This window comes from Amblyomma mixtum, chromosome 2 (genome assembly GCF_055824585.1).
Source record: "Amblyomma mixtum isolate Tamu chromosome 2, ASM5582458v1, whole genome shotgun sequence".
NCBI classification, from domain to species: domain Eukaryota; kingdom Metazoa; phylum Arthropoda; class Arachnida; order Ixodida; family Ixodidae; genus Amblyomma; species Amblyomma mixtum.
Window position 1 is genome coordinate 83,044,816 of NC_143013.1, and position 15,503 is coordinate 83,060,318.

The 15,503-nt window shown below is 47.8% G+C and overlaps 1 protein-coding gene across 2 annotated transcripts in view; it reads right to left on the reverse strand.

Moving 5' to 3' along the window:
* The window catches only part of LOC149359957 (carcinine transporter-like), a 28,559-nt gene extending 22,857 nt beyond the window's left edge, over positions 1-5,702 (reverse strand). The window contains exons 1-2 of one of the 2 annotated variants that reach the window (XM_089572060.1): positions 5,597-5,702; positions 346-449 (exon numbers count right to left, since the gene is read on the reverse strand). In XM_089572060.1, coding sequence (XP_089428186.1) covers positions 346-356 — 11 coding nt within the window. In that variant the 5' untranslated portion in view covers positions 357-449; positions 5,597-5,702. Of the gene's footprint in view, positions 1-345; positions 450-3,361; positions 3,938-5,596 lie in introns of those variants that run through there. The other variant, XM_089572059.1, reaches the window with a different exon arrangement.
* Between the last annotated feature and the right edge of the window lie 9,801 nt (positions 5,703-15,503).

Sequence of the window (15,503 nt, forward strand, 5' to 3'; positions counted from 1 at the left end):
ATTGTTAACTAATTAGCCTACTGTGTGGTGTGAGGTGTTCGTGCAAGACCTGCATTTATCCCACAGGCCGAACGTTTCTCAGAGGTGAAGAGGTGGCGTGTCCAGCTCCCGACCCAAAAGAACCGAGTCCCGAATCCGATTTACCACCTTTGTTTTCTTTTCAGCGAAACTGATTTTCCAGGTCACTGTCTTCTCGAGCGATTAGGATTTTTTAGTCACACTAACACCGACACCAAGTTTCTCGCCGAACGGGACATTTAAGGCTATCTCTTTAAAAACAACGAACGCACAGCGCTGAACGCGAAAATCGTAAGTGGCAACCGCTGTGTGCCCCTAAAAACTTACCTGTCAGCCATGGCTCCAATGAAGACAGTTCCGATTATGCTTCCCGCTGTGCCAGCAGAGAACAGCACGCTTGGGAGATGGCCGCGAGAACATACGAGGTCCCACTGCGCGAACCAGAGAACGTTTGCACTTTGCTTTTGACAAAGCTCCCCTAAAACAAAGAAACCTGCGAACCTTTGCATTTTCCAACGCTCGAAATAGGCGCGAGGATGGCATTGCTGCATCGTACGTATATTAACGTGGCACATACATTGCGTTAATATTTATCGAACGTATACGTAATGTATGAGAACTTAACAGTATTGTAACGAACATCACTCCAGGGGAAATTAGTGAAGATTAGCGATGGTCACTGTGTATCTATTTCAGTTCGAATCGAATTTCATGAAAAAACACTTCACTACCCCACCGCGTATGCTAGACTGCTTACAGTATTGTTACTTTCTATTTTGTAGCGAAAGCTACATTGGCCACGAACTTGCGATTTCGCTATGGCGGTGCTCCGAGGAGGCACAGAGACCGACCTTGAGCCGTTGCCTACCAACCGCCGCAGCTGGCTGACGCCGCGCGCTCGCCGCGCCATCTCGCATGAGGTCACACCGCGCGCCTCGCCGCGGAGCCGCCGCCGCCGTTTGGCATGACGTCACACCACTTGCCTCGTCGTTGCGCTCGCCTCCGCTCGCTTCGCCACCTGTGTCGCATGCCTGCTTTCGCTACTTATATGCAGGCAAAGCCGAGCTAAGCCACTGCCAATTTTTTATTGTTTTACGATTCCCTTGAAATAACAAAGCTGCAGGGTTAGGAGCAAAAGTAGTACATACCCCGCAAGCATCAATCAAACTGCATTGGAGCGCCAAGTTATTGTCGCTTTCAATAATGGGAAGCACGATGGGTTGAAACGCGGAAGCAGAGATGCGTGCATATGAAAACAGTTCTTCCGCCCGCTGTCTCGACGCCAGGCGTGGCCGCGACGCGGCGTTACTACGCAATTTGGCCGAAGCTCACGGGGTATATATTACTTTTTCTCCCGACTGTACTTCGGAGAGCCACCGCTGAACTATTTTGTGACGCGATGACGCTTCCTATGTTTACGCTGTGGTGTACAGCGCACCGAATTTATGAGAATAAAATGTGTGGACACAGTAACAACAACAACACGAAATAAGCCTCGTTTGTGACCTATTACGAGATGCCTAATTTCGTTTGCCGCGTCACCAGAGTTGAATGAGATGTTTTTATTAGGAAACCTTTTTGCCATCGCCAAGGCTTCAGGCTGATGCTCCTTAATCATGAAGTGAAGCTTCTGAGAAATTTGAAGTTTCGAAAAATATAATTCAGCCACACGGTATAAAAAGTCTCTTCACAATCTTCACCAAACCTTTCTAGATGTATGCGTTCTAACAGCCAATGACCCAGTATGCACTGTTGAAAATCCTCAGTTTTGGTGCATCCACCTCTCACGCAGTAAATATGGTCAACACTACAAAAGGTCAATACGGTCATCGCGCACTATATATGGTCATCATCAAGATGGTCATTACACTATCAACAGCGAAAAAAAAAGACTAGCTAGAGATCACAAATACCAAGCCTTAATAATGAGTTATGAGGGTGTGCTCTTTATATCCACGTTATTGCAGGCAGGGTGACAGTTATTCTTCCTATACTTGCAGTCCGTTCTGCCTGCGTGATGTCTTGTCGCTCACCTACACGCCAGTGCTTACTTAGGCTGGATATGATGGCTGGGACCGAGATTTTTTTTTCGGATATATGTCGGCTGTCTAAAAATAGCTTGCTTCTCCTTAGTGTCAGTGGCGTGAACAGGGATTTTACCAGCGCTTGATCTAAATTAAATGTCGAGTAACGGTCTGCCGTCAATCAGTGCTTCCTGACACATTGTAAAGACAAAGCGTACAAACAACTCCCCTGACGTTGATTAAAGTAAAAGCGAGCCTGGTCCTAAACCAAAACGCTAATCGGTGACTAAGATTGTTTAATTACGCTTCTGTACATTTGTTTTCGAATGAAGAAAAGAAAAAAATGGCGGACATTGGAGGAAAGAGGGGTGAAATCATTTGTATGGATAACATAGAACAGGTCTCTCTCACGCGCGCGTAAGAAGAGCGCTGCACATCTCGCTTTTTATTTACTTCGCTTAAGCGTATGAAAACAGACATGTGGCTTCCTCGAGCGGCATAATTGAAGTAAAGAGAGGGTCGTTGGGTAAGAAGGGCGAACTAACTGGCCTTGAGGCGACAGCGTAAGCGATACGCGCTTTCCGAACAAGTTTTCATCTGGCCTCGTAACAAATGCGCTGCACGAATACATTTGTCCTCCGTGGGAATCATCTGGCAGCGCAGCACACTTGAAGGTCGCATGTCCGTTTTACGAATGGGTTATATTGTGAAAAGTCGAAACGTTTTGGTGGGACAGTGAATAAAGCTTACACAATTCGAAACTGTAAATCAGGTAATTTGGGTATGTTTACGGGTAGGCACGAGCGAGCACAGTTTCGCTTAATGCAGCTTGCTTATTCAGGAATAAATTGGCACTTCAACACCAAAATGCGCTTACGCAGGTTTCAGTTTGAAGAACGAATAAACTACTGTCTCAGGGGGCGCGGTAAAGGAGATATATAGCCCCTTCAATGATTGTTGCTTAATTAGTCGTCAGTTCACTGAGAGTTTTCGAGAAAACAAATGCAATAGCGAAAAGTCCTTGCGCAAATGGAGGACAGAGGGCGTTGAGAGACGGATATTGTTGATTTTCTAAACACAAGGACTATATAGCTGGCGTAAAAAAATGTTCCAACTGCCCCATATAGAGACATTCCCGAAATGGCACTATGAAGCAAGAATATTCTCTCTAAACTGTACGGAAAAGTAAATGGTTACAGTCTCTTCTACATTAGTTGACTTTAGAAATCTACGGCAGTATTCCATGATCTAACCCAAGCCATCTTTTAGAAGTAAAAGGTATGAACCTTTCCTTAAAGCCACGATTATGAATGTTTTACCTTTGTCACCACCGTCTCGTCATAATGCAGATCGTCGTAGCGAAAGTGTTCACATGACCTCCACGGCCCACTTTCATTCACAAACCACGACGCGTTCCACGGCGCGTTCGCGTCTCCTACGACTTCGAGGAGGCGGTGTGTCGTCGCATTCACATCCCACAGAGGCAACATGGAGCACTCATCTTCGCTGACCACCATCCTCCGGATATGTTCGATACGGGAGGCGTTCAGGTCCAAGGCATCCAACTGCGGCACGACGCACTGGTGGTCGGGCTTCGACAGGTGGAAGATGAGGCTCATCGTGAATAACGGGAAGAGGATCTGCGATGGCAAAAGGAAGACCCACAAGAGCAGCTTCTGGAACCTGCCGAATCCTCCCAACTCTTCGATCACGTCCTCAAACTCCATTGTTCGTGTATATCCCTTTTTGGTCTTCCCGAGTTTGTTTCTCGATGATGCCGAGGCACACACTGAAAAGCAAGATGACGGGCGTGGGTTTCGAGCACAGCCTTATCGAGGCGTGGAAGCCGAGCAGAGATGCAACGTCGGAGTCTAGCGCCTGTTGCGCTGCTCGCGTCGGCTTGTATCGCTGCCAGCAGCAGAGCCGCGCAGATATGTGAGAGGGTGCGAAGAGGAAATGGAGGGGGTGGAAAACCTTGTGCTTGATATTGGCCGGCGACGTGGCGATAGAGACGCGGCATATAATGAGCGTTCTTTTTTATGTTTCTCGCTGAGCGGCGTTTCCCCTTGCCGACGAAAGTGGACGGACCACTTGGTAGCGACAAGCATTATTGTTATTGTCGCCCACATTGGCTGCAGCTGTGGATCTCACGGGAGGCCGCGTTTACCCTATCGGGGGGTAGGTCGGTTGGTCGGTTGGCGCCAAATACTTAGGCGGGGCTTTGGTGTGGCAGCTCGAATGCTTTCACACTAAAAACAAGAGCAGCTAAGCTAATGGTAAACACGAAACATTCAGCGAAACACTCTCACCGCGGCAGCGTTCCAGCTACATCTCGACTTTCCGAGCCGTGTCCTGTGTACTTCTCCTTGTGAACGCGTCCTTTCCGCTGGTTTTCTACTTACCACGCACCAACTAGCCCAAGAAGCTACGCTTCTTCAATACTAGTGTCCATCCTTTTGGGCACGCTCAGCGGTGACTCTGTGGACGGTCTGGGCACGGCGAAAGGAGCACCTAGTTCGATACTTCTCTCCTACGCTTAGGATACTGACCACTGTTCGTCGCCTATATCACTCGTGTATTGTGTGACAAACTTACCGCGTCAAGCTAATGCCGCAACTCCCCGACTTAAGACGGCGACCCGGTCCTGGGTCACGCAGTAAATGTTTTCTCTCTCTCTCTCTCTGTCGATACCGAACATGAGCTCCGTCCTTCGGACAATGATGCTCGGTTTAACTACGAACACTTCCACCTCACGTAAGACTACATTTTGCCGTTGCCAACGCTTCTTCTCAAGCTAGCGAGCACGCCGCATCTCAGCTATGACTGCGGCTCATCCGGTTGTCCCGTGCTGCCATCCCATGCTAAAGTGGATGAGGCGGACACGGGCGCTTGAGGAACGCTCGTGCTATATAACATTTTGAATTCGTCCTTGTGTAGGTGCCTGTTGTTCAGCGACTCTTTTTACTGTGATTAAAAGTGCAGTGATATCGGGTTGAAAACTGATGAAGGGGTAAAGTATGACGATCGCAAGAAAAAATTGGGCCTCTGCTCGCTCAAGACAGGAACGACTGGAAGAAGCTTCTGTCTTGCAATCGACTCGGGCAGACTCCTGGCCTGGTGCTGAGCTTCTTTGGCGTTTTTCACCGCACTTTGAGTAGACGAAAAAACATGTGCCACGCCGCCATTATTCCACAGATGACCTTGCGCCCCCCCTCCCCTCTCTCCCCCCCCCCCCCCAAATAAACAACAACGTAATCATCATCATCAACAACATTGCGTTAGAGCATCACCTGAATGTGTGAGATGATGTGGAAGAAAGTGTGTGACAAGAGGATGTGTTTGTGGATCATATGCCCTCGCTACTAATGGCATCATTTCATGCGTACGACATCCAACAGACCTGGGGATGGTCTGGCAATAAGATGTGACTCCATAAAAAAAAAGAGGAAACTCCAAGCAAGCAAATGAACGAAATGAGGGCAAAGAGCAACCAACGAACAGCGCTGAACATGAAAATAGCGAGTACCGACCGTTGTGCGCCCGGAAAAGCTTACCTTTCAGCCATTGCTCTAATCAAGGCAGTTCCGATGAAACTCCCCGCGGGGCCAACAGAGCACACCAGGCTCGCGAGATGACCGCGAGAACATACCAGGTCCCACTGCGTGTTGCGGAGAAAATTCGCATATTACTTGTGACAAAGCGACCCGAAAACCAAGACTGCCCACCTTTACATTTTCCAATTATGAAATGAGGAGGGATGGTGGAATTCTTGAATCTAACGAATATTTACGTTCCACATAGGTTGCGTTATTTTTCTCGGACATATACGTCGTGTTTGAGAACTTAGCAGTGATGTAAGGAAAGTAACTTCCGGAAAAATTGGTAGTAAAAAAAAAAAGAAAAGATGGTCGCTGCGTATTTCTATCTGAACTGTATTTTAGGGGAGAACACTTCACTACTCTAGCACGTATGCTTGACTGCTTACAGAATTGTTGCTCAATATTTTGTTGTTTGACGGGTACAGTTGATATACCCTCTTGATCTCGTTCTGCATGACGTAGGTACGGACCTCGTCCGACAGAATTTGTTTCAAACGATCTGAAATTATCAGATCCCTCAAATTCTCCAAGCTTTCCACTTCTCGACTTTTCATGTAGTACATAAACATTGTCTCTACCTTTGTCGCCATGGGAGAGGCCTTTGCCCTGCAGTGGGTGTAGTCAGGCTGCTGCTGATGATGATGCCACGAGTGCCCTTGCTCCTTATGAACTGCCAGGAACAACCGCTTATATTCGTTAGGAGTCATTTTGAGTTCTTTCAAAGCTCTCTCCTTCAAATCCGGGTAGGACATCACCGTTCCTTCGGACTCACTAGCCACAAATGCCCTCATTCTTTCGTTTAGAAATGGCAATAAAATAGCTCCGCGAATTTCGTCCGGAACCTTCAGGGTCTCCATCAGTGTGTCTACACTTTTGAACCATGCGAGCACCATAGGATCTTTTTCTGGCATTGGGGCCAGCACTGCTTTCAGCTCTTTTGCATACTCGCCCATCCTCACGCCCGACCTCTGTCCAATTCGACTGTGAGATTCAACTTTTCAAGTTCAAAAGTTTCTACACTGTGCTCCTTCGCCGCTAGTGCGGCTTGCATGCTTTCAGACATATTTACACTTGGCTGGTTTCGTCACGTAGAACTACGAGCCAGTCAAGTGTAAATATGTTTTCTCCTTGCTTGCATCTTCCTTTGTGCTTTTAATTGTTATAAAAAGTTAACCTCTCCAGAAGTGTCCTCTTGCATTGTGATTGAGCAATTCGAATCTGCAAGACGTCAAGCATCCTCCAACAATTATCATCAACCCAATTTCCTTCTACAAGATCTCCAGAGGGGATATCAACTGGTACCATGCAACATATGAGGGTGTAGGGTCAGGAGCAAAAGTGCCGTACACCAAGTAAACTTGTACTGTATTACAACATCAAGTTTTTGCCGTTTTCGATAAGCGGAACTGCGATGGACGCTAATGACGACATTCATGTCGATAAAAATGGTCCTCCCTTATGCTGTCTCAATCCCAGGCGTGGTCGTGACGCAAAATTACCGCTCATTTTAGCCCATATTCCGTCGTATACATTTCTTTTGCCCTCGAACGTACTTCTTCGCAGAACCACCATGGAACTCTTTTACGACGTGCTAGCACACCCTAAAGGCAACATTGTGGCATGTAGCGCAGCGAAATAATTAGAACAAAATTTGAAGACACAACTATAAGAACAACAACGCCAGATAAGTCTAGTTTGTCACCTAATGTGAGGCTTCAGTTTAGTTCAGTTTAGTTAATTTAGTTTTCCGCTTCACCGGTGTAGAGTGCGTGCCACAGTTATTGGAAGGCCACTTTAACACCGCTAGGGTTTAAGCTTGGTACTTATGAAATACGGAAACATAAGTAAAGCTGCTTAAGAAGATCAGCGGGGTTCGTATTTGCATTCATACCACAACCCTCGCAGAAGTTACGGCATTGTGGTGTTTTAAGGATTGTGTATTTGCTTAGCAGACTGAAGTTTAAAAGTTCATATTAAAGAAAAAAAAGTCTATCTACAAATCTCAGATATGAAACCTTCTTAATGAGTTATGAAGTCCTACTCTTCACCTCCAAATAATTGCAGAGAAAGGTGAAGTTGAAGTTACATCTGTGGACTTTCTTGCGCTTATGACGTCATGTCACGTACTTATTAATATATGCTCAACATACTGGCTGCGTCGATACTTTGTTTTCGGATTTGTCTTGCCCTGTCTAGGTATAGCTTGCCTCGATCGGCTTATTGTGGGTGGCGTTAACGCGGAATTTATAAATGTTTTATCTAGGGCAGTATTATATAAGCTGTGCATTCTCCGTTGTCCATTTAACGCTATTCAGTCTTCTGCCTGTGGTGACGCAGATACACCCACGGCTTTCAAGCGTCTGTGGCAAGCGACCCAGCCATTGGGTGATTGGCGACCGGACCTGATCATTGGCTGCATATTGCATCCAATTTCAGCCAATGGGGAGGTCCGGTCGCCAGTTCCCCAATGGTCGGGTCGCTTACCACATACGCTTGAAAGCCGCGGGTATATCTGAGTGACCAATGACAGAGGATCGAATGAAAGCAAAATGGACTAAGGAAAAAGGACAGCTTATAGAATACGGCCCTAGATACCTTTTCTTAAGTCCGTGAGCACGCACAGCGTGCCCTAGTGTAAACTTAGAGACAACTTTGAGTACCAACTACTCTATTAAGATATATTTATTTTGAACAAAATCTAGCCTAATCTAAAACCAAACCGCCAATAATTGAGTAAGGTGGTTTAATTACACATTGTACAGTTGTTCTTTAAGGGGATGAAGCAAATAAATCTTTAGCGTTTCAGGAAAGAGGATAGCCAGCGTTTCTAGGAGTCACCGAGTACGGGCTTCTTTCACTCGCACATGCGAAGCAGCTGCGCGCCTTGCCCTAGTAGCTCGCATGGACGGTGGCGCCATCTTTCTTCTGGACTATACTGAGAACTCTGTAGCTCTGACTACTGAACACGAACATACCGGCGTTCGAGCACAGAGTTCACGAAAGTTGCTTCGACAGGGAAGAAGTTTACGAGAATTAGTAGATGTCGTGATCGATTATGGACATTGATTTTCGAGACACGGCCACGTCATGGTTCATAGCGTTTGCTTCGCACCAAAGAACAAGACAGTCCGTCGCTTCTTATCGTCTTCAGGCAGAACGGGACCTTAGTACTATATTTTTTACGGCGTCGATCCGACCCATGGCCAACACTCCCTGCGGGAAATAATATTCACGAAACAAAAATGGTACTTCAACTTAAAGGCCTTTTAAGACATTATATTTCTGATTAGCGAGACTAAGGCTGTATAGGAAACCAATAAAATGCGTTCAGGTTATGCGCGTTTGACATAATGCCTGACGTTAAGGAGATATACCGAGGCTGTACATCTTTCGAGCTCTAAAAGATGAAACAAGAAAAAAGACGTGACTTATGAAACATCCGAAGAATTTTACTTTAGAATAAAGCATACGCATTAATTAAATCACTTTTATAAAAGTAAATACCCCGGCGTGAAATATCGGCACGTTAATACTCAGGTCGATCGCCGTACATCTCTGTTATTAATTGGCTCTCGACGACGGAACTCTTGCCCAGCCGGGAGGCGACGTGTAAAAAAAAATGAAAAAGAGTTTCGAAATGCGACGGCTTGCCGGTACTGGCGCTCCGTACGCAAGTATCGGATTCTTCGAGACCCTAGCAGCAACAAATCACTACGCTCGTCACGCGTAATAAGCCGAAGAAATTTTCCCGACGAGAAGCGCGCTGCACGGGATGTCATATACCGTGGCGAAGATCGCTTTTCGAGTGCCGTCGTGTCGTCTTGGCTGCCTGGGCGGCAAACGAGTCTGGCCTGGATTAGCCTGATCGATCTCTCATTGCTAATGCGTCTCCGCTGCTGCCGAGGTTTCGCTAGAGGGGCGCTCGAGTGGTCTTTTCATAGAGGAATATGCAATGCGTGTGTACAGTGTCGGCACTTCGGTATGTCTCTCGTATACGCTGAGTATTTCTGTACTTGTGCTAGATTACGTTTAGGCCGTGTTTCTAGTTTAGGCCTTGTAACACTACACGAGGGACCTTCTGGTGCAAAGGGTCGTTCCGTACGTGAAGGAGTAGCTGAGTTTCATTTTATAGAAGTATACTTGAAAGGATACTTCGTTAACTGGTATCCGGTGTGTCCTGCCCTTTGGCTTGCAGTCTCGCCAAGCGCACGAGTTGGCGCTGGCCTGTGGGAAAAGTTATCTCGGCGAAATCAGTATGCGACAAAGGAAAAAAAAAGAGAAAGAGAGACAAAGAAGACGTCAAGAAAGCTTTATGAGATAGTGGAACAGATATAAGAGGCCATACGCTCAGTGTCTTTGTCTCGTAGTTTTTAGGTTTTTTAGTAGTTTGAACGAACAAACGTAGCGTTTAAAACAGGACACAGAAAGATGAGGACAGGACGGGGCTACAACTTACAACTGAATGAAATCGAGCAAAGACACGCATGCGCAAACTTGAAAGAATGACAAAACTGTGATAAACTAGAAAAAACCGGTAAAAGAAAAAGAAAAAGAAATGAAAAGGCGTGGAATAGCCACCGGTCATGAAACTGTTTACAAACATTAACTGCGTCTTAGAAAGTCTTTCTTTTTCCATTAGATAAATAGATGGTGTGCTAATGCACGTGTCATTACCGCGTTGTGATATTTCATGAGCTTCCAGGATTTTCCTCGCCAATTGATCTTTACCCCTTCCTAAAATCTTCGTGCGGTTCAAAGAGGGAAAGCAACCTGGGCAGCTCTTGCAATGCTTTGGCAAGTGCTCATCAGTTTGCTGACGAAGCGAAGATGCGTGTTCACTCAGCCTCACGTTTAGACATCTGCCCGTCTGCAGATGTCTAAGAGTAGTTTACCTTGGTCGCGGTCTCGTCTTGAAGGTCTAGCACATCCAGAATGTTCCGGACTCCGGGCGTCCGCAACAGTGGTTCGGTTGTGCCTCAACATCAGTTGAAGACATTGTTCCTGCAGATAAGGGGAAGTAGTGGTCTTCGCAGGAGATGTAATGAGCCGAGTAGATAGCCGGTAGTCTATTAGAGAACGGCAAGTACACAGCAAGGAGACTTTGTAGGACAGGGAGAGAATTACATGAAGTAATGCAGAGATTAGGAAAATCCTGAAGACAGGGCAGCCGCTGCTAGATCTGAACGAGGCGACCTGACAATTAATGCAAAGAAGGAAGGGAGAGATTTTTATGGCTTAAAACGTTTATTCTGGCCCTTTTGCAGTGCTTTTATCCGCGGTCGCTGACGCCTTGTGAGCCTCTGGATAGAGGCTTTTGTAGCCCCGTGAACCTAACCAGGCTGATGAAATGTTGTGAGGGGGGGGGGGGGGGTAGTAGAGGTAGGGGAAAAGGGACTGATAATGATGGTAAAGCTGGCGCCGCCATTTTTTCACCTCTCGGTAAGGCGGCTCGTTGAAACACTTCTTGCTGCTCCGAAAATAGCACGGAGCGTCCTACATTTACGACGATCATTAGGTGTTAAGTTGAGAGAAAAGGCTCCAAAAAAGTGTTCCTTGGACGTCAAAAAAGTGAGAAAATACGTATTTTTTGGAAGTGGAGACAGGTGCCTATGAATCCAGCCACACCGCTAGTGTGAGTCGGCTCGTTTCGGCTTCTGTGTAGTGCAACGTGACGAGAAGGACTGAGCTAGGAAGGAAACAACGCCGCATAAGCAAGCGGGCTCGCGAAGTGACGTTGTAAACAGGAGGGGCTAGCTACTAAAAGTGCGTAAATAGTTCATTAGCCTCCTCTTTACTCCCCGCTCTGGGACGCACCTTCAAAATATTCACGGCTGTTGCTCCGCAGTACAGTTCCTGCAAGTGCGAAAGAAAGGTAGGAAAGCAGCCTGCAGATCGACCAATGCCCGTTGTGAGATTACCTTGGTTTCTCTTGCGTGCGTGTAACACGTGGTCGGCTGGCTGTGCTCTCTCTTACACTTTGACGAGCTACTGATGAGAACCGCAGGAGTGCGTGGTTAACCAAGAACAGTTTTTAATTCTCCACGTCCAGCATGCGTACAGCGCAAAGTGGTAGCAGTACCTCTGGATGCAATTACATTGCAGGTGCGCGCTAGTGGATAGGAACTTGTAACTCATGCAGTGTGTCTTACGCTCATATTTTCGCTATTCCCACGTGTTAGTGCCACCTCTGTTCCTTAGCTTGTGAGGAGAGAGAACAGCAAACACATACCTTTCATATTTGCAGGCTTCACACTTTTCAGACTCTATGGCGGGTCCCTGTTCTTATGCTACGGGGAAGCACCATCAATACGTTTGTCCAGCGAAGGCGATTTGGCGTTGGTCTAGGACATGTGACTTAGCACTGTGGAGAGGAGGCATGCAAAGCGCTTTGGTTAGAAGCTAGTAGCTGTCTACACCATTAATATGCATATGTATGCGTACTATACACCATACTACTGTAAATTACATTATGCAAGTATGCATACTACACCATTCAAAGTATTTAAGTAATGAGGCGGAGTGACATAATTGCACAACAAACACAAAGAACAGGAATTCGGCTCTGCCATCACTGGGGATGACGTCGAAAGATTCAACACGACCATGCTTGAGCAACTGCTACTAACGTTGGCCGAAATTTAGTTCTCGCGTTTGCATCTTACCTGCTGCGCAGTCTTGTACCCTCAATGTAGCAACCTATAAACCATATGACCTAGAGAGAAAACTTTTTTTTTTGTAGCGAGAGCTACACTACGCACACAGCTCTTCGAGTCTTCAGCGTGGTACCCCTTGAGCTCCGTAGCGGCGCCGTGGCCTTGAGCCGGTTAAAGCCCCTAAATACTAAAAGTAGCGACATCTCCTCCCTCCTCCTCCTATGCCGGCGCTCCTTCTCTCGGCTTCTCCCGGGCGCCGACGGTGGCGGCACCTAGGCCGGGAGCAGCTAGCAGACGCTCCCAACCGTCGCCTTTTGGCGCCCGGCAGACCGCGCGCCCAAATGAACTTTGTGTTGCATTTTCTGCCTTGGCTTCGGTCAAAATGACATCATGAAATGAGAGATTGAAAAATCAGTTACTGTAATAACTGCCCAGACCAACGCTGCACTGCTTTACAGAAACTTTTTGTTCTTCGATCGCGCTGACTGCGGAGCACACGTTGGAAGTGGCCCGCGCGAGAGGGTTCGCGGCACTGGAGTGACTACCATCTCTCGACGAGTGGCTTTCTCGTCGCTCGCGCTTTGGCGCGCAGCGGACCGCGCGCCCGCATTATTTTTGTTGCATTTTCAGCCTCAGATTGGGCCGCATTGAGATTGTGGCGTGGGAGATACAAGGCACGAAAAAAAATACAGAGCGTGACCTTTCATAACTGAAGAAAGAATACACAAGTGTTAACACGTCACCACTCCGCATTAAAGGCCATGAGGAGCTTTTCCAATGTCGAACTTTGGAAATGGTCTGGATCATTGCGCGCGCCCCTGCGTTAGTGATTCATTTGAGACCACCTATCCACGTTACATAGCTCCACGCAGCGTGATTTACGCAGGAATTCGCGGCAGCGACGACGGCCTAAACCCAAAATGTCTGAAACTATGTTTTACAGAGGTCCTTGCTTGCATTCTCAAGTATTATCTATGCAGATATCGAGTATTCAAGCGACAGGTGCGTTAATGTGCCTAGGCACAGTAACGCCCGATTTCGGTTTAGAACCCTGCTTGAAAAATACGTTCAGCACTGCGTGCAACATGAAAGCTAGACCTTAATCGCAAGCAGCATGAGCAGCAGGAGCTTCAACAGCAAGTATCACACCTTTGGTGTCGAGTTCGTGAGCGAAGGAGTGCAACTGTAACAAAACAAATACGTCTAGCGATGCGTTCAACATGAAAGCTAAACCTGCACCGCGAGCAGCATGAGTAGCGTAGGCTCAAACAGCGAGTACCGCCCCTTTAGTATCGAGTTCGTGAGCCCAGGAGTCCAGGTGCAGCAACACAAATACGGCAAGCAATGCGCGCAGCATCAAGCCTAGACCTGCATAGCGAGCAACGTAAACGGCGGGGCTCAAACAACATGTGAACGAGCCTGCGAACGAGCCCGACTGTAATCAAGCCAACACGCCGCGCAATGCGAGCAACATTAAACCTGCACTTCAGCACGGCTTTCGTACCCGCTAGCGAACGAGCCTGTTTAAAATCATGCCAAACGGCATTTAGTGAGAAGAAAGACTGCAGCCGCTGGCGCTTTACACCAAATAATCTGAAAAAAAAAAAAACATGACTGACAACTGAAAAACGACCCCAGAGAACGAAGCGCGACTCCCAGCCCCGGCAATGGCGCCGGCGTCTGCTGCGGAGCCAAAAAGCGCGCGCTAGCACGTGACTACGGCGCCTCGGCCAATGGGAGGCTCGATTCTCCTGCGGCGCGCCAGGAGAGGAGTGTCGGAAAGTTCAAAGCTTTTCGCTACTTTTGTTTCATTGAGGGGCTTTAGAGCCGGTCGGTCACTTGGTGCGGAGCAGCCTTTCCGCCAGCGGCGTGGCGCGCCGGCGAAACCGAGCTGCAACAGCTGTGCGCATGCGCCGTGTCGAGTGGGGAGGTGTGGGGAGTGGAGAAGGGGAGAGGTATCGCAGCTGTATAGACCAGATTTTTGAGCCTCTCCTGGGCGCGGCCATTTTGCACCGACTGGCGCGCCGCGGTGCGGGCGTTTCGTTGGGGACTGCGGGGCTGCGGCAGTTCCGCGGCCGCGCCTGCATATAGCCGCGCTTCGGGCGCTAAAAAAACATTGTCGAGCATACTTCCGCTGCGTGGCTGTGTTGCAGGAAGTATTTACGTTATCAAAGCGATAACATTGACGCGTTTTAATGACATTTAGTTTGACATTCAAGTTAATTGTGCCGGCGCTTAGAACGCGCTCGTGCTTAATCGAATTCCGTCTTGGTGCTCCACCGCAAAGAAACTTTTTATTCAATATCAAGAATTAGGTGTGTGGCTAGTATGCAGTTCCAATTCCCATGCACTCTTATTCCTTCCTGCCGGCCATAAAGCCCCCCCCCCCCCCCCTTCCACAAACGGCTTTCTTGTCGCCGCGCCAGTTTATCAACAAATTACCGCTGTGAGCTCAACTGAGTCGCAGCGCCAACAGAAAACAAATTTTGTCATGGTTTATGCAACCTGGTGCATAAAAACGTACTTCCGCTTAATTTATAAAAGCTTGAATAGATATGAGCAGCTAATCCAGCTTTCACTAATTCTGAGGTCCGAAGTCGCGTTATTTTATTCAGGAGCTCTCGCCGCGTGTGAGAGCGTTGCGTAGGCGTTTGGCTAAGTGTGGAAAATGTAATGAAATCGCGCATATTTTCCTATGAATAATGTAGATACCGCACCGCTGCGGTGGCTCAGTGGTTACGGCTCTCTGCTCTGGCCCAAAAGACGCGGGTTCGATCCCGGCCGCGGAGGCCGAATTTCGAAGGAGGCGAAATTCTAGAGGCCCGTGTACTGTGCGATGTCAGTGCACGTTAAAGAACTCCAGGTGGTCGAAATTTCCGGAGCCCTTCACTACGGCGTCCCTCATAGCCTGAGTCGCTTTGGGACGTAAAACCAAACCAAGCTAAGGTAGATACCAACAGCAGAAAGATACTATAGATAAACCTTTCCCCAGATACCTCTAACATGCGTGCGGAAAAAGCAGCTGAAATCGGTAGCGGTCGTGCTTACAATCCTCTGCATGAAATGTGTTTAATGGGAACAAGAGCAAGCTCAGCGCAAGGGTGCCGAACACTACATGGTGATCGAAAACACGCGCTCCGTCGGGACAACCTTCAGTCTGCAGCTCGCCTATCCAGTTACTACTCCACTGAGTCAAATCAATAGATCTA